This window comes from Cololabis saira, chromosome 14 (assembly GCF_033807715.1).
Source record: "Cololabis saira isolate AMF1-May2022 chromosome 14, fColSai1.1, whole genome shotgun sequence".
NCBI lineage: Eukaryota > Metazoa > Chordata > Actinopteri > Beloniformes > Belonidae > Cololabis > Cololabis saira.
In genome coordinates this window covers 16,242,313-16,261,301 of record NC_084600.1, presented here as the reverse complement: position 1 = coordinate 16,261,301, position 18,989 = coordinate 16,242,313, and the positions used below count along the sequence as shown (strand labels likewise).

Below are 18,989 nucleotides of genomic sequence, written 5' to 3'. Positions count from 1 at the left end.
TCCCACTCCCAACCCTCCACTGGTGAGTATTCTCCCCACACCCCAATAAGGCCCACTCACATCCGGGAACGTTGTCCCGTTCCCCTGGAGAGTGAGCATCTCCTCAGGGATCCCCCCCCCCTTCAAACCAGCGACGCCCGTCTCTCCTCCGGCATCTCCTCCAGTAACTGCAGCAGCAGGTCGCCGAGGGGCTTGGCCACCATGCGGTAGCCTCCTGAGGTCAGGTGGAGGTAGTCAAACATGTCCTGGGAGCTCACGGTCCCGTCGGAGTGGAGGAACTCCTTGCTCACGTCCAACAGCTGAGCCTGGCTCAGTCGCGGCAGCCAGGATCGCAGGAGCCCGTTGACGGTGGCATTCTTCTCCCTCAGCGGGTTGGGCCGTTCCCCTCGAGGCAACAAACCCTGACGACCGCAAAAAACACGAGGAATCAGTAGTCTTAGATATCTTGTCATATTTTGTCCTCAAACTGACCTTTTACGTTCAGAATTTTACAATAACAATTTAATGAGAAAGAAAATTGTTTTTTTTTTCTTTTATGACTTCAGATCATGCATTTGACTTTTTTTTTGTACTAAGCATGACTCTAATCAGCAGGTTGCTCATGTGCCAAAACACCCACATGTGCGAAGTCACATAATGAAGTCTCTATTATGCTTATAACCTTGCTGTATTTTCAGTTTTAACAAGCTCACAGTAAAACTACAGCTGCAGGAAATCTGTTACCATTAAGAAGCGACACAGAAATACGTGTTATTGTTTGTAAATACAACTTTTACCTCTGAAAATGATATCAGGTTGCTTGAATGAGAAAAGGGGAAGAATTGCAGCACAGGCTGAATTTACTGGGTGAATGAGGAGGAGGAGGAGGAGGAGGAGGAGGAGGAGGAGGAGGAGGAGGAGGAGGATGAGGAGTGGCAGCCAATGACAGAAATAAATGTTATTTTCTGGTGGTGCTTTCACTGCTTTGTCTGTTTACTGCAGTTCAGCCCTGGTGGAAGTGCGTTTCTTGAAAAGGTTAAAGTCTGATTATAAAGTTACCACTTAATAGATAATAAATTAGATCTTTGTCATATTTAAGCTCATACAATCAAAAATCACGGACACTATTGCTCCCATTAAGGTGAAGGTTATCTCTGGAAGAAGGAATTTGCTCTGGAATAGCAAATATTCACACTGGTGAAAAAACGGAAAAAGAGAGTGTCGGACAGCTGAGCGCAGGTGCAGAAAAACAAATCTCCAAATCTCTTCACTCTTATAATTTTATAACTGAGAAATGCAAGGAAGTTCTACTTCCCTGACATCATCACTAAAAACAGTCATGATGCCCGGGCCTTATTTGCTACGGTTGCCAGGCTAACAAACCCTCGCGTGTGTCAGCAGCAACTGAACTTCATCCCACCGTGGCCTGCAATGACTTCTTCAATTCTTCACAGACAAAATCCAAAATATTAGAGGAGCAGTCTGTACATCAGCAGCAAGTTCAACATACTGTATGTATGTCCACCAAAAACCAGTTCAAACATCATGACACAGTTTCATCCCATTAAAAGACCTGGAGGACATCTTACGTCAGCTGAACACGTCTTGCCGTTTAGAAGTCCTGTCAACAGATTTTTCCAAAAAGGTCTCAAAGATTTTGGAGTCAGACCTGATACAGATAGTGAACTTGTCCTTAATGTCAGGTGTGTTTCCAGAGCCACTAAAAACTACTGTAATTAAACCTCTGAAAAAGGACAATCTTGAAAAGACACAATGAACAACTACAGGCCCATCTCAAATCTCCCATTTTCAAGTAAGATCATTGAAAAGTAGTTATGATGCCTTCCAGGCAGGTTTTAGACAGCACCACAGCATTGAAATGCTCTGACCAAAGGGTTTAATGACATATGTCTGAATACAGACGGTGGAAACATGTCGGTCTTAGTTTTACTGGGTCTCAATGCTGCATTTGGTACAGTTGACCACAATATTTTACCCAAACCACTGGAGAACTGAGCAAGTATTAACAGGACTGTACTAAACTGGTTCAAAACATACTTAGAGAACAGGAAGTACTTTGGTAGGTAAGGTAACTTTACATCTCAGCGGAGAAGAATCACATGTGGAGTTCCCCAGGGTTCCATCCTGGGACCTTTTCTATTTAGCATCTACATGCTCCCATTGGCACAGATTATAAACAACAACAAAATAAACTACCATAACTGTGCAGATGACACACAGTTATATATTACAATGTCACCAGGAGGCCGAGGCCCTGTACAGGTACATGGATTGAAGAGATTAATGACGGGATGTGCCACAACTTTCTCCGGCAAAACAAAAACAAAATTATGATAATTGTCTTTGGAGTCAAAGAGAAACGATACAGGTCACCACAGAGCTTCAATCTATACACCTAAAAACCACCAACCAGGCCAGAATCTGGGTGGATTCACACCTAAACTTAAAGTCAGCCTACTATCACCTTAAGAATGTATCAAGGATAAAAGATCTGATGTCTCAGTAGGACCTGGAAAAACTAGAACAATCATTCGTCTTTAGTAGCTTGATTATTGTTGCAGCATCTTTACAGGTTTACCGATAAAAATCAGTTAAACAACTGCAGCTCATTCAGGGCTCTGCTGATCGAGTCCTCACTAAGACCAACACAGGGGACCACATCAGTCCAGCTCTGAGGCCTTTACACCGGCTGCCTGTCAGAGGACAGTTCTGTTTCTGGTCTATGAAGCTCTGAATGGCTCAGGACCAAAATACATCAGTGACCTCCTGACCCAGTATCAACCTTCCAGACCCCCCAGGTCATCTGGATCCATTTTTCTTTTTTAATTAGTTTCTAGAATGGAAACCAGACATGGAAAATCTGCCTTCAGCTTCTATGCTTCACATGTCTGGAACAAATTCCCAGAAAGCCTCAGATCAGCAGAAACACTCAGCTTATTCAAATCCTGGTTGAAGACTCACCTATTCTCAGCTGCATTTGAATAAAGATCCAAATCTGCACTGATACTTTTAAGCCTAGTTTCAACATGTGATTACATTTTAACTACTGTCTTTATCTATTGTTCTTTCTTTCTTTATGTTAAAATTTCAAATCATGCTTTTTATTTATTCATCTTTTTCTGCTATGTGATGTTTTAATGCCTTTGTAAAGCCCTACGAATCACCTTGCTGTTAAATTGTGCTTTACAAATAAACTAGCCTTCCTTCATCGGTTCCTGGAACAATGCATACATTATTTGAATATGAATAAAATGCAAGTAGCATTTATTTTTAAAAGTTAAACTGCAAATTTAAATCCAGCAGGTGCTTGACTTACCAATACAATGATCTTGGCCTTGGGGAGGCGGGATGTGAGCAGTTCTGCAATGGCAAGAATTCCTCCTGCAACCTGCTCTGCTGTGTGTTCATGGTTGTTGGTTCCTACCCACACCACCACCACCTGGACAAACGAACAGGCACTTTAACTACACACAACACAGTCCAGACGGCAGAACGCAAACAGAACACACCGTACACAGTGATAACCAAGCAACACCTTGTTTACAGAGAGCGAGCGTAATAAATGTAATAAATGGTCACGCTAAACAAGAAGCCCAGCTGGGGTGACGCAAGCTTCCGCTACAGCAGGAGCACATGTGGACCTCTGCTCTCTGGTATTCTCCATTCAAATATCTGTTCAAGGGTTGTTCTGTGCTCAACTGTCCGAAACCCGGTCTCACCTTGGGACGGATGTTTATCAGCTCCCCGTTCTGCAGCCTCCACAGTAAGTTACAGGTGGTGTCCCCGCCAATGCCGAAGTTAAAAGCATGAAGGGGAGAGAACAATTCCCCCCAGATCTGTGGACAAAAAAACCAAGTCTCACTTAAATTAACGTCATCAAGCACTTACAGAAACAGTGTAAGTCTTGTCTGACACATTTTTTTTTTAGTAATATCTAAATGTTTTATATATAATATAAATAAAAGGGATCAAGATCCAAACAGATGCCGATTGACTGTTTCAAGATAGTTTACCTCCAAACAGTCAGCTAGGGGGGGATGTTAAAGACCCACTATGGATGTTATAAATCTGCCAAAACTCATGTTTCCCTCAAAATTGCACATTTATAGTTTTTGAAGCCCTTTGTGGACTTAAAAATGCCAGAACAATGACACTGCTTCACTCTTCCTGTGACTGTGTCCAATAGCAGATGCTGCTGGCCTGCTCTGTCTCCTCCGACGCTGCAACGCTGTGCACTGACTCGTTGTAATAATGTGGCAAGTCGGTTGTAAAGGTATGAAACCAGATAATTATAAGGAAGAACAAATTATAAAAGGCTCCATGCAAGTGGGAGTATCAGTATTCACTATTTTTCCCCACTTTTCCTTTCAACAACGTGAGAATTGTAATGTTAAAGGATATGAGCCTTCTTGACAGCGTTACCAGGTGCTTATGTTATGTCAATGTTAGTTAAACGTTGCTTTCAGCTCTGAGATATTTGGTAACTTATACAGTATATGCGCTGATGATCAAGACCATCAACTCACACACATTAAATGCGAGACTCATGGGATTTTCTAATGAGAAGACACCAGGCAGAAGACCCAGAGAGACGGGTTGGGTTGCACCACACAGGTGGTCCCCTGCTGTGACTGAAGCCTCAGTGGGGATTTGCGTCCCTGTGTAATGGGAGACTTACTGATTGAGAGCAAGAATCACTTATGACAACGGGACAAAGAGAAAAAATACTCACAGCATCAGACTTTATGACACGTTTAGGGGATAAACCCAGCTATCTGGGGTCAAATCTATGAAGCAGCTGTATGAAAAATAAAGACTACAGACCTGTTTCCGGTCTTTAAAAAAAGTGTCACTGCATTGTTTACTACTGTACCTTCTCATTTCATCAGTTCTTTACAACTAATGCAAATCAGTTATAAAGCTTAATACAACAAGCAGCCGTGATTGGTTTAGTCTACAGCCAGAGTGCTGATGGCTCCTTTTGCTCATAATGTTGCTGACACGTTAACATGGTTTAAAAACTTTAAGGCGATTTTAAATAGTGAATTATCCATTGATTCAAATGTACACAGCTTGTCTCACCTCATGCTGCTGCATTAGCTGCACCATAGAATCCCCGACAAAAAGCACATCTGGCTCTCCATACTTGCACTCCTGCACAAACCTTGTATGCTGAAAAGACACACGAGAGCAGGTGACGAAAGGCACAATTGTGACAGACACAATAAACAACTGAGCCGTTACAATTTTATTAAGCAACACAGCCAAAGCAGTTCTCTACCTCACCTTCCATTCAAAGAGAGCACCTTACAATATTGTGAGTTATATCAGTCTGAGCAGTGGGATAATACTAATGAGCCATCCTAGTGAGACCTAATCCAACAAGCTCATCGCGGTCAAGACACGTCTAGTGGCCCGTCTGAAAGAGAGCTTGAAGTAAAGCAGCCCGTCTCAGTCGTATAAGCTTTAGAGGATTAACCTTCCAAAGACCAAACAAGTTAGATTAACTGTTACACTGAAAGCACGAGTCTTGCAAAATGTTGAAATTTAACAACATGCCTTTTTAGGTCAGGTTTCAATCACAATACATAAAATTGAAGTTTAGGATAATGGATCTCTATCAACAGCAATGAAAAAAACGAAATTCCAGATTTAATGCAACCTTATAAAATTAAAAAAAAAATATTAAGAGTAAGTGAAACTGGAAAAAAATAAAAGATGCAGTACAGGATTGAAGCATAGGGAGTTTCCTGTTAATATAGGAATATGAACACATGAAAAGCATATGACACATTTATTTAATCTTTAGTGTAAATTACATAACATTGACAGGACATTGAGTTATGTTGGGGTGAGATCCTGTAATTAATTTCACAATCACTGAGAACAATTAAAAATATTGAAACTATGCAGCCAGGCCCCACTACAGTGCTATAATTCATCATCTGAGGGTCTATATTTATGCTCATTTTGAAGATTACAGTTCCTGCCTACACAGAACCCTAAACATACCTGTGACAACCAGCGTCCATCTCCTTGCACATCCTCTACAGGCAAAGGAACTGCAGCCGGGTTCACTCCATCTCCACTCATCCTGCAGGAAACACCAACCACTGGATCTCAAAACAAAAACTAAACCAAAACGTGCCAGTACCGTTTAGAGACAGCTACACGTGGAAATAAAACCCTGCTGCGTTGATATTGCTGGTTTAATCGGATAAATCAGTGCACGGAGGATAAAACTAAATATACGACCCGGCCGTAATGCTGCACAGTCGGGAGCTTCGGCTTCACACGGATGTAGTAAACTGTTCTCGCGAGAACTGCCACCTGCTGTAAGCCTGGGTGGCAGTTCTCGCGAGGTCAGAGGCGACAACGGGAATAAACTCGGAACAACAAATCAGAGATGAATGGATGTAACCAGAGAGAAGGCATTTCTGCCCAAAAAAGCAAAGACTTCGTGTAAATATCTCTAAAAATGGGAAACTGAATTTACATCCCTAAAGATGAGCAGTTACCCGTTCTGAAAGATTTGTAACTGCGTTTTTAGTGTCTCTCATGGGGGAAGGACTGATGTCAGTCAGTGAATACCAGAGAGCCACATGAGTGAAAATGATAAATAAAAAGAAAATGTAAATGTTTCACTTGAAGACAACCAATGTGTATATAAACTGGAAATATTTAAAGTAAATAAATCTGCTTTAATTCCGCTTTGTGTTTTCATTGAGGCTCTATAGGAATTACACACATAGGACTGTCCACAGCATCTCAGTGTCAACAAAGGTAGTCCTATCAGAATATGAGTTGACAGGTAGTTATTTGGGATTTCCGTAAATCTATCTTAAAATCTAAGATACTGGACCTCGGTTGGGCTGGTTTCCCGTATTTTTAAATCCAAAACTTGACAGGTATGCTTTACCTGCCTCCTGAGGTGGGTGATGCTCCCGAGACCAGGACGAGACAACAAAGGGCGCAATGGGAGGCTGCAGAGACGGTCTAAAGGCTGATTTATGGTTCCGCGTTACACCAACGCAGAGCCTACGCCGTAGGTTGCGCCGTACCTTACGGCGTAGATCCTGCGTCGATTTAACGCGGTACCATAATTCAGGCTTGAGGGGGAGATTGTCGACGGTTTGCGACATAAATATGGCCAAAAACTCCCTGCGAAATGCCTGACAGGCATTTATCTTCCATACATCTGACGGATAGTTTTCTAGGTGCGTTTTTAATTTATTCATTTATTTTTTTACTGAACACTTGAATATTGTACAAATCCTTGAGGCATATAAAAAATATGAAACAGCATGTAGATTTATAAGGCACACAACACATTCTGCATCACTGTAAGAGTGCAACAGTAAATGTAACAGATAAGTTGTAAAGCAAAGGACATAAACAAATGGCAAAAGTAAAAAAAAAAAACAAAAAAAAACAACTAAATATAAAATAAATAAATAAATAAAGACAATTATAATAATAAAATATAAGAATAACACTGAGAAGCAGGGGCATTAGTCATTTTCAAATATCTTAAGATCTATATAGGAGTTGTTTATCATGTTTGTTTTTAATCAGTCTTAAGGCACTGAGATGGTTATTTATCAGGCTTTTAAAAGCTGAAGATTTTGGTTTTCTGTTTCTCCATTTGCATTATGAATAAAGAACTTGGCAATGATCAGCAGGTTATTGAGTACAAAGTCACCTATTTTATCTTCGAGGGTGGTCCCAAATATGATATCCTCTCTTGTTAGGGGGTTAGTTAGAAGAATTTTCATTGAGATCCAGTCTTGTAAGTATTCCCAGAAGGTTTCCAGAGTACATGCAGTAAAATAATAGATGGTCTGTGTTGTCTCAATATCATTATCACAGAAGGTAAGCCTATAGCTGTTATTGTCCAGTATGAATATTTGTCTTAATGATTCTCTAGATGGAAAAATATTACTAAGGATTTTAAAATTAATTTATTTAGCTTTGGGGCTTAAGGGATATGTGAGGTAAATTGTTCTCCATGTTTTAACTTCTGAATTTGAAAACAGTTGAATAACAGAGTTTCTATTTATCCTGAGAGAGTAAATGCAGTTCCCATTTCACAACCAGCGACGCAAGGAATCATGGGTAAACAGACTCAACCTGTTCTCGATCCAAAAAAATCGTTTGTCAGAAGAAGTCATTCTCTCTACGGGAGATAATTTGGTTAATAAAAGTATATCACCTCTGATATATATTTTAAGCGTGAGTGTATCATTTACTTTAGCAAAAGATGCCGACATCTTTGTTGTGATCTCTCATTTCCGCCTACGATGCGTCACTGCTAGTGTCATGGTCCGATAAATCAGCTGATCACACTGAATTCCCAGTTTTATTTGATTAATTTTTTTAAATTATTTTATCTACATTTTACATACACAAATCGACATTTTCTGGTAAGAAACAATTTTTTTCAACTTTCTGCATATATTAAACAATATATCTCCTCCCTCTGTGATTGTGAGAATAAAAAAAGCTGTTAAAACATATGATCTATGTAAGCTTTATAATATTTTTACTGAGTAAGTTTTATTATATATTTTTTCTGTCCACGTTTCATTATTATTGTATACACTGTTCAGAAGAAAATGTTTTGTTTCCTACGTGTGAAAGCAAAAATAGTTTGAACCAGTGTTGGCATATAAACACCAGCAGAGTCCACACTGATTTATTCATGTTATGAAGATCCGAGCAGTTGTTGAAATAATGGAAATGAAGTATAATAAGTCACATGGAAGCCCTTTGATGCTGGAAAGACCTCTTTGCTGTTATTGTAGAAATGCATGTTTAATAAAGCAGCAAATTCTAAATGTTGAATCCTGTGTAAAACAGCTAATGTAATGCTGCACTATGTTGAAACGAGCATTTAACTTTCAGCTTGACCCATCCATTAGTCTTCTTTACCTTGCTTTCTGGGGCTGGGAGCATGGAGCTGGAGGTGCGGTACACACTTGCCTGGAAAGCTCCCCAGCCCATCACAGGGCCCAACGCAGGCAAACAATCATGCATGCTCACATTTGGTACTTTAGGATCCCAGGTCAGGCTGATGCTTGTTTTTGGACATCAAAGGGAAGCTCAAGTCTTCACAGAAAAGTCATGCAAAATCTAAACTGCAGATTCACAGCAGGGAGCTTGTTGCTGAGCAGAAACTTGAGTTATGTAAAACTATATCATGTTTCAGATCATGATTTTGATGCAAATCTGCATTTCATTGAATCTTTTAAATCTTTATTTTAGTTGTTCTTGGGGGTGCCTCTTTTATCGCTTCAGAGTAAGAGTGGCTATGGAGTGGATTTTGTTTTTCTAAGCCCTGAATTTCATGTGTAAATGTTCTTGTCTGCTTTTCCTGCACAGTTAAAATCATATTTACAGATATGTGAAGACAGGGCTCACACATTCCACAACCAGGATCCTGGAGGCGTCTAAAAACATCAAGTCCTTCAGTTTTCTGTGCGTGTGCAGACAGGCCTGGAGAGATCTGTACATCATAACAACAGGTTGAGAAAAAGCATCACTATACGATTTTAAGTTTAGTTTCTAATCTTCTCGTGGAAAGATCTCAAGAAATAACTTTTGTTTACACCTGAACAACTTCTTTTTTTAACCATTCATACCATGAAATGAAAGGTCTTGTCTGTACTTGTCAGTGCTGGTCTGGGTGTATTTGCCAATGTGGATCAGAATTTTTTGACAGCTATTTTCTTTAAGGCAACAACAAGTCAGTGGGATTTTCAGTGACATTTCAACTGAGAGGGAAGCATTTGACAGCGCACGTGTGAACCTGAAGTGCATCTTATAATACTTTGACATGCCCCTTTCAATCCATGCATGTTCTCTTTAACCAGACATGGTACTGTGTGGGTGATAAAACCATGACAAATTACAATTGTCTGTGTTTTATCAGATGAAGTACCCTGCTTGAATGAATTAATGAATTTATTTCAGACAATTACCACAAACGTGATTACAAAAGAACAATCCCGAAACAATATGTACATATTCACCAGTATTAGCTCATCGTCGCAATATATATTCATATATAAATTTGTACATAATAGAAAAATAATATTAAAAAAAATGTATACCTTCAGACATGACATTGATTGATCCAAATTGTCTGAAAAGGGGTATGAAGAAGCAAAACGTATTTATTCATTCCCGTTCTCCCTCTAATTGCTTGCACTGGTATAGGTGTAGGTATAGGTCCCTTTTGGACTTTGGAAAATTGTGTGGGTCCCATATAGTTTGAGTAAAATATTCACTGTAAAAGAAAATAATCAGTTGTTCCCCACCTAAAAAAAACCGATGGATCCCCCTTGAAGTCCATATGGGACCACCATGAAACCTGGAAGGCCAAATCTGATATTTGATTTTATTATGATGGACAGTTTGTCAAAGGGGATCTTTTAAATAAGAGAGCACCAGGACAGTTTTAACACAGTTCCTGTTGTACCTCAAACCGCCTGAAATGATGAGCATCATAATCCAACACATTCCATTAGTATTAATCATTATTGTGGGAATATAGCCTGTATGAGGTCCAGTTTCTGCTGAATCAGGCTTTGGCCACGAGATGGAACCAGTCAGCTGGACTCAGATCAGACTGGAATTCACTTGACAGCTTTGAGTGTGATCATAATCACCAAATGTTTAATTGGACTTGGTGGCATCGTCAGAAATGCACTGATCAGGCGTAACAGGAAGCTTATGTGGGAGTGTGAGCAGGTTATGCAACAGTCCCCAGAGGAAACGCCGCCCATCAGGTGCGTTCAGCCCAGGAGACTCGCACTTTCCACCCGCGACGCTGCAGCTCTTCACTCCGACTGTCGGCGGGCAGTTTCCACTTGAGCATTTCTTTTAATAAATGTACATGAAGGGACGTTTACATAGCAAATAGGCCGACTCGGGTGGAACCGAGGCAGTTTAAATGTTTAATCTCATGTATTGGATATGGCCTCTGCTTGTTTTGGGAGGATTCGTGATTCCAGGTGAGTCGGAGCAACTTCCTGAAAATGGCTCGGACTTTCTTCTTATGTTCAAGTTGTTCGCGTTTATTATTGCCGTGTGGTTTGGGTCCAGATCATGAGCCACGCATCAGGAATGTCAACAAGGTCTAATTGAAGCATTGTTGATTGACTGTTTGAGCTTTATTGAGGAACTATTATTGGAGTTTAATGGAGTCCCAGATTGCGCCAGTGTCAGTCTAAAGTCCTCTCTTTCTCTCCCTTTCTCTCTTTTCCTCACTGGGCGTTAAGAAAGTGCAGTCAAACATTTCACAGACGGGGGTAAATGTTTGTGTTGTACCTTTTTTATGCTTACAATTGTGTTTATTGTCAAGAACTTCATGTTTTCCACGACTCAGTATATCAACTCACTATCAATACAATGTTCTCATGTCATTCAGATTTCTGTTGTGATCCACTTTGGTGTCAGTAGATTTCAAGGGAGCTATTTTTTTTTTTTTTTTTTTTTAAATAAAACAATCAGTTCTGAATGGTATAGTATAATGTCACAGTTTCTGTTCATAACGTTTATGTAGAGGATAAATATAAATATGTAGTCAAATATATACATTTCATTTGATATGCATATATAAATCAAATGTGTATAAATAATTATATGATCATCATTCAAAGGCACATTATATATAAAGGGACATGTTCAAATGATGTCTCTGCTTGTCTTCTGTGAAGTTTCTATTAGTGTCTGACAGCATCACACCTGCACATGTGGGATGATGGTCGAAATGATCTGCTCCTTTCTGATTGGTCCAGAAAACTCTCAAGTGTCCAGGAACTGGTTGACTCTTCAAGTGCAATATTGGAACCCCCCATGAAAAAAAAGAAGCTTGTAAAAATTGACAATATGAACCAAAAATTGTAATGTTATTGTTATGTTAACAAGTTATACAGCCTGCAAATCACAAGTATTATGTAAAATGAATAAAGGGGCTTTTAGAAAGTTTTTTCTATTTAAGTTTTTGCATTCAAAATGATTATTTGCAGAGTCTTCCTTATGGCTACACTAGGGTTTTCCTCAAAGCTTCAGCTTGGTCAAAAGAAACCAGTCGGAGCTATTCAAATAAAACACATCGGCCCCACACCCATCATTTCTAGAAATATCCCAATGTTCTTCTAAATCAGGGGTCACCAATCCTGGTCCTCGAGGGCCGGTGTCCTGCATCTTTTAGATGTTTCCCTCCTTTAACACACCTGATTGTAATTAATCATCGTCATCAGCTTGTCATCCAGGGCTCCACAATTCTGTTAATGACACAGTCACTTGTATCATGGTGCAATGAAGCAGGGAAACATCTAAAACCTGCAGGGACACCGGCCCTCGAGGACCAGGATTGGTGACTCCTGTTCTAAATGCTCATCTTCGGCTTAATTTTCCTCACTTGTGATGGATTACAGAACATTCTTGGCTTCTTCTCTGATTCAGGAGAAAGAATGTTTTAATCCGCAGGATGAGTCTGCAAGTTTTATCTTCACTGCTGCTGATGATGTCCAGACTTTGCTTAACAGTTAAACTTCCTATTTCTTTTAACTTGCCTTCCTCTGTATGCTTTTCTAGACAACCAAAGTCTTGTACTTGTCCTTTTGTCTGATGTTTTCACCCATGATCTTCTATCTCCCTCACCGCTGCTGCTCAAGTGTCTTTATTCTCTTTTTTCTAACAGATCTATGCAGTCAGACCTCCATCTATGCTGAGTTCTTTTAAGTCCCTTCCTTGAAGTGTCAGACTGGACCTCCTGCTTAAAGTTTACCTGCACACACATTCCTCCTTTGACCACACGTGCACCACTTTGGGCCCGATTTACTAAGATCCTAAATAAAGAGTACTAAATTGCGTGTGCACTGAAAAAGTTTGCGCGTGCTGTTGTTGTAACACATACTTAGGAGTTTATATTATATATATTTACAAATATTATGGAAGACAACACAGTAAGCAGGCTATTAATTAATGACATCAATAACCATTTACCTGATTTTTGTTATCTGTGACTGTGATTGTGGGAAAGTATGACTATTGTGGAATCCATGAGCGCATTTAAACATGAATCATTAAAACAAAACTGGACGCTAAACAGAACATGACACGGAATGAGAATATCCTTTTTGTCAGACGAGGGGGTGCTTTTCACAGCAGGGGTGCTGAATACGGCACAACACCGGGGTATGACTGCAGAACAAGTATAGACGCACAATGAGAAACACTTTTTTTCTCCATGAAAACACGTGATTTATTATCCCAGTATTTAGCGATTTCTGGCGGGTACGCCCCATATTGATTATTCATCAGGGCAAAAGTACTAAATGAATAGCGTGTGCTATTTTGCGCATTTGGGAGACGCAGTCCTCTTTGCACGCTTTTAGTAGATCAGCTTGCACTTTGGTTTGCGGGTGATGTCAAGTTTGCACACGTTTTTACGCACGCAAACCTTTAGTAAATCAGGCCCTTTGTGTGCAAAAGGAAATACATCCCACAATTCAGTGGCTAGTTCCACCTTTAGGAGGAATAGCATGAAGTAATTGTTATCTGTTCATTGAAGTTTGTGGGTATTTGTCTCTCAGATGGGTTCCAGTTGTATGCATCTACCATTGAACCCAAAGGAGTGGATACTCCTTGCTAATGTGACTCAGTCTTGGTATAGTAGAGAGGGGACCTGTATTTAAGCTCTCTGAGATTTGCTTCTTCTTCCCTCGGTTAAATTTGCTGGGGTGTCCACTGCTAGGAAGATTGGCAAATGTCTTAATTGTTTTCCACTTTGGAATACTCTCTTGCACACTAGAGTAGTTTACTTAAAATTATTTAGAAATGGCCTTGTAATCCTTCCCAGACTGATGGACAGCAACGATTGCTTCTCTAAAGCCTCACTCAGGCTACCAGTTCGTTCTCCCTCTGGAGTGCCGTCATTACTGCTGTGTGATGCACACAGAAGCATGACAGCATAACGTTTTATTCCCCCATCGTTACTCCACTAAAAAGTGTCCTGTGTGAACTACAGTTTAGTATATTGCACTTTGGCAGCCAATTAGGGTCACTAGCTACTCAGTAAACCTTGTTTCCATGCTAAGTAACATGAAGGCGCCTCAACCTGCTCCAGACAGACCAGCACCTCTCCTTCCTGCAGCCGTGGTAACAATGCTAGTAGTGATGGAACATCTGAGGCCAGCATTGCTGTGCTGTGTTTACGTCCCACAAAACAACCAGGTAGGGACTTTAATGTTGATATTGACATTTATTTGATGCTGCGTTTCGTTCACTGCCAACTGAATAAAGCAGTCGGTGAGCAGAGACATGAGGGAGTCGTTACTGGTTGAAGACTGGATAGTAGAGGAAGGAGACCACTGTTAGACTGCCGAATCCCATAAGAATTTGTGAAAGCACCATGGTGATCTTCAACGGTCTCAACCGCATACATACCCTTACCTTTGCAACTTTTTTACCATTTCTGGACATACCTTTCCTTTCTTCTTCTCTATCACTGTGAGTATGAAACTTGATATCTGGTTTGCAACAGGTGATACTCAGTGACCCCCCCTACGCAACTCTTTTCATTTACTCAAACTTGGAACCAAACTAAGGATGTACCGGTTTGTACCACCCCAGTTTCTGATTTAGCTGATTTTCTGACTTGGTATTCTACATTTCAGGAGTGTCTGGAATAGTTATTTACACTCCAACTGAGGTGGTAGCAGTCAATGGGACCGATGTTAAACTGAAGTGCACCTTCACCTCCAGTCAGCGGGCATCACTGCAGTCAGTCACAGTATCATGGAACTTCAGACCCCTGATTGCAGGAAATGAGGAGTCGGTGAGTAGAAATGTTCTTTGGTCCACTTCCTGTTTGCCTTTGTTCAAACAAGGGTTTTGTGGGGAATGTGCAATTTTTGCCAAATTGCAGTTTCTGATCCCAAATATAATGCAGAAAAATCTAAAACAGGCTTGTTCTTGCTGTACTCCACGTCTCGTTATGCATACAATTGTCGTCCTACAGTATTTACTAACTCTATTGTACTCTGAGATTAAAGTTGCAACTAATAAAGTCAGTCAATAGCACTTATAGGAATCAGATCAGCCATCAAACATCGGCCTGTAAAAACTTTCCTCTGCTGATTTTGAGAAAATAATTGGTATTTTTTTTTTTTAATTTGTAAATGTGACTAAACATTAAAATGTGTTTATGGTGTCAGTTTGTTTTGGCTTTGGAATACTGTGCAGATGCTTTCTTCAGTCCTCTAAAGTTCCTTTGGACTATCTAGTGATGCACCAAACTTGTCTTTTGTAATGAAAACAAAAAGACAACCCCCAAGTAAGAGTTTTCTCTGCCAGTGCATCACGGTTCACACCAATGTCATAGTTATGTTAGTAAACCCCAAAATCTGGCCTTTCTTCTCATGCCCCCGTGCCTCACTCTTCCTCACAAATCCATCCAGCAAGAGCTGACGACCCTTGCTCTATGACACAAACAGGACCACATCATCTGCAAAAAGCAGATACAGTATGAAAGCACAATGCCACTCCCTCTGCTCCTTCACTGTACCTAAAAATCCTCTCCATAAAGGTTATGAACAGAATCTACGACAAAGTGCAGCCCTGGCTGACTCCAAGTCCCACCTGGAACAAACGTACCACCGGCAAAGTGGACCGGACTCTCACTCCCTTTGCATATGGACTGAACGGGTGGTCGCAATGTACTGAGTACCTCTTACTTCTGGAGCAACCCCTCACAGAAAGATGTGGACTGGTTGGGCAAACTCTCCTGCCCTCTCTAGGACCCTAGCAAGGGTATAGAGCTGGTCCAGTAGTCCAGGTCCAGGCAGTATCTGCAGTCTTCTTCCTGAATCTGAGGTTCCCCCGTCAACTGGACTCTTTTCTTCAACAAAATACTCATTAATCCATAATTGGATCTAAACATAGTAAAAAGGCATGTTTTTTTCCAGCACTAAAGATGAACAATAAAAAAAAAAGAAATATACTGGATCACATTTTGCCATAATTTCTGGTCACACTTCTTCATTCTCATCTAATCATCTTCAACCAGTCCTGGTTTCACTGAATTTGACAGTAGTGTAATGCATCACTATTATTATTACCGTATTTTCTGGACTATAAGCCGCTACTTTTTTCATAGGTTTTGAACCATGCGGCTTATACAAAGGTGCGGCTATTCTGTGGATTTTTCTTCCACCGCTCGGGCACTCTAACCGGAATTAGAATCAAAACTAAGACAAAATAAAACAGATAAATAGATAAATAAATACTGGTTATTTTCTCTTGGTTCTGCCCCGTTTTAATCAGCAAAGTTGCTGCTGTGTTAAAAGACACTGTTAGGAAAGGATCTATTTAGGTACAAACATGTACATCATTTACAGTTCAAAATGGTTCTGTGCATGTAGTAAATGTCTAATCTAACAACAAATATTTGCGGCTTGCATATCTTTTTTTTTAAATAGAGCGGATGCGGCTTATATACAGGTGCGGCTTATAGTCCAGAAAATATTGTACTTTTATAAGCATGACACATTTACTGAACAAATTAGTTATGGCATGTTTTCAGTTTATCAGGGTTAAATGTTTCTGTAGCCACGGTGACAGAATGACTGTACAACTCAGTGCTGTTCCCAAATGATCTCATAAACTGAGTTATTGTAGATATGTGAACCACATCTGGATTTTTATCGACTTGATTTTGTATGGGTCGGACTTACCTTTTAAAGCTTTCTGTGTTTTTTTTTAAGGTATTTTACTACCACGATGTTGCATACCCTCCAAATGAAGGGCGTTTTAAAGGCCGTGTAGTATGGTCGGGGGATATTGCGAGACGAGACGCCTCCATCACCCTGCAGGAGGTGCCTCCGACCTTTAATGGGACCTACATCTGCCAGGTTCGCAACCCTCCAGATGTGCACGGCAATAATGGCGAACTGGTCCTCAAAGTTGTCAACAAAGGTCAGACTGAAGACTCATTAACTTTCATTAGCTTTTTGAGCAACATGTCAGTGATGCACCAGAAACAAGAAACGGTCGGATTAACCATTTGGACATTTTGGTTCCGCTGTGCTTTGTCGTTTCTAGTGGCCCTCTCTGAGATCGCTATCCTGGCCGCTGCAGTAGGAGGAGCCTGCGGTGCAATTTTGATCATCCTTGGTTTCATCGTGGCAGTGAGATACTTCAGGAAAAGGAAAATGGATACCGACATTGAGATGCGGCCTGAAGAGTACGAGAAGGCAGACCCAACTTTGTGGTGAGAGCCAGAGAATCAGAGCCCCTGCGCTCCTCTTCCTCTTGGGACTGGTATTGAGTCTGGTGGGCTGTTTGGGATCCATTCACCTGGAAGAGACAAATGAGAGGCCTCCTTCTTCTTCCATGTCCACTCCTCCAGTGTGAACCTCTCAGATATTACTGTAGATAATTTAGGCTGCTTCAGTATTAGGGACATGAGGTACTACTGTTTCGATTTGTCCAAATGCAAAGCCTGCACACTGTTTTATGCTTTTACTAAGAAGTTGCTTATGTTTGCAACAGCAAAAATTAATTTTATCAGAACTTGTTAACTGTAGACTAGGAGAGAGGTCGATAATGGATGGATTTTTCTAAGTGTGGGATTTAATTCACAGCAGCAGTGTTGATTGGACCAAGAATGTTTTCTCAATTACTATATTGCTTACCGTACATTTCAATCTCACTTTTTATTCCACAATAGTGGAGCGCTCATTGTGTGTGTGTGTGTTTTTTTTTTTTAAACCCCCTCTTAAAATGAAAATCTAAAGGGCTAACCCATTCATACATCACACTGGTGCTGTGAACTGAGTCATATCTGGCGATCGTCTTTTTGAGGTTTTGGCAGATAAATATGTATTTTTCTGGGTAAAATCTAACCTTTTCTCACAGCTATTGCTTTACACTCACAACTATTGCTTCTGTTATTGCGCGGGAAGATTTTTGTTGAACTGGTTCTGGTGGAAAAATGCTGCCCTGGTCTTTTTTTTAATTGTTTTGGTCCAAAGAAATGAAATCATTGATTCTCTGGGGCTGGGTGACTTCACACTGACACTTCTGGCTACCAGCCCTTTCTGTTATTTTGGAAGTGGATGATTGCTAAGGTAAACCCTTTTTTTCACCCTTTAAAAAAAAAAAATCAATGTGCAGCACTATCTGTGTGCACAGTTTTCCACAAGTGGCCTGTCTCACTGTTTGACGTTTGTCTGACTGAATGTGTTTGGCTGCCGTGGCGCCAGTTCACCTGCGGAGGCAGTCCATCTGATAGCAATCAAGAAGGAAAAAGAAGCTCCGAGTTCGGACGATGAAGAGTCTGAGCCGAGCAGCGGGGATGATGGCGAAGAGGAAGGCCTTGATGAAGAGGACGATGATGACGATGACGACGACGATGGCGGCGACGACGATGATGATGACTAGATAGACGTGCATTTTTGCAAAAGTAAACGTTTTTAATGGATTCCGATTTAATGAAATTTTGGATTTTTAAATAGATTAAAATGAAATAGGCCAAACCAGAGATGTATTAATCTTCATTTTTATTACCCTCGGTGCAGACCGACCACTCAGAGCTTAGTTCAGAGAAGCTCACTTCTCCATCCTTCCTGCTGTTTTCAGATCTGGGGTGACTAAGACCTAAAACGTCCGATTTTACATGTAGTTCAGCATTTGTAAGGTTGATGTGCAAAGTATTTGAAATGTCCCATGATTTTTTTTTTTTTCGGTTATTTATTCTATGATTTCTAGCCCTGTGTCTTGTTTGTTGTGTTGTACATGAGCCAGCGTTGCTGTGCTCTAATAATTTGAATGGATTTCAGCTCAAATGCTGTAAATGTATTGCTCTACACTGGTGTTCTCCAGATGAATTTGGCTCATCACCAACGCCGGCCCTAACCAGTCCAGGTGGTCCAAAATCTGTCCATCCTGTCCACATCTTCCCATTTCTCCATTTTTTT

At 40.5% G+C, this 18,989-nt stretch overlaps 2 protein-coding genes across 2 annotated transcripts; one reads left to right on the top strand and one right to left on the bottom strand.

The window, feature by feature from the left end:
* Positions 1-6,962, bottom strand: pafah1b2 (platelet-activating factor acetylhydrolase 1b, catalytic subunit 2). Its single transcript, XM_061740921.1, has 6 exons — positions 6,920-6,962; positions 6,013-6,094; positions 5,083-5,172; positions 3,720-3,836; positions 3,317-3,439; positions 1-401 (listed from the first exon to the last, which is right to left on the bottom strand). The coding sequence occupies exons 2-6, from the start codon at positions 6,091-6,093 to the stop codon at positions 123-125; spliced, it is 690 nt and encodes a 229-aa protein (XP_061596905.1). The 5' UTR covers position 6,094; positions 6,920-6,962; the 3' UTR covers positions 1-122.
* Positions 6,963-10,768: 3,806 nt separating this feature from the next.
* Positions 10,769-18,989, top strand: LOC133459717 (myelin protein zero-like protein 2). Its single transcript, XM_061739937.1, has 5 exons — positions 10,769-11,015; positions 14,688-14,848; positions 16,776-16,986; positions 17,113-17,281; positions 18,276-18,989. The coding sequence occupies exons 1-5, from the start codon at positions 10,955-10,957 to the stop codon at positions 18,451-18,453; spliced, it is 780 nt and encodes a 259-aa protein (XP_061595921.1). The 5' UTR covers positions 10,769-10,954; the 3' UTR covers positions 18,454-18,989.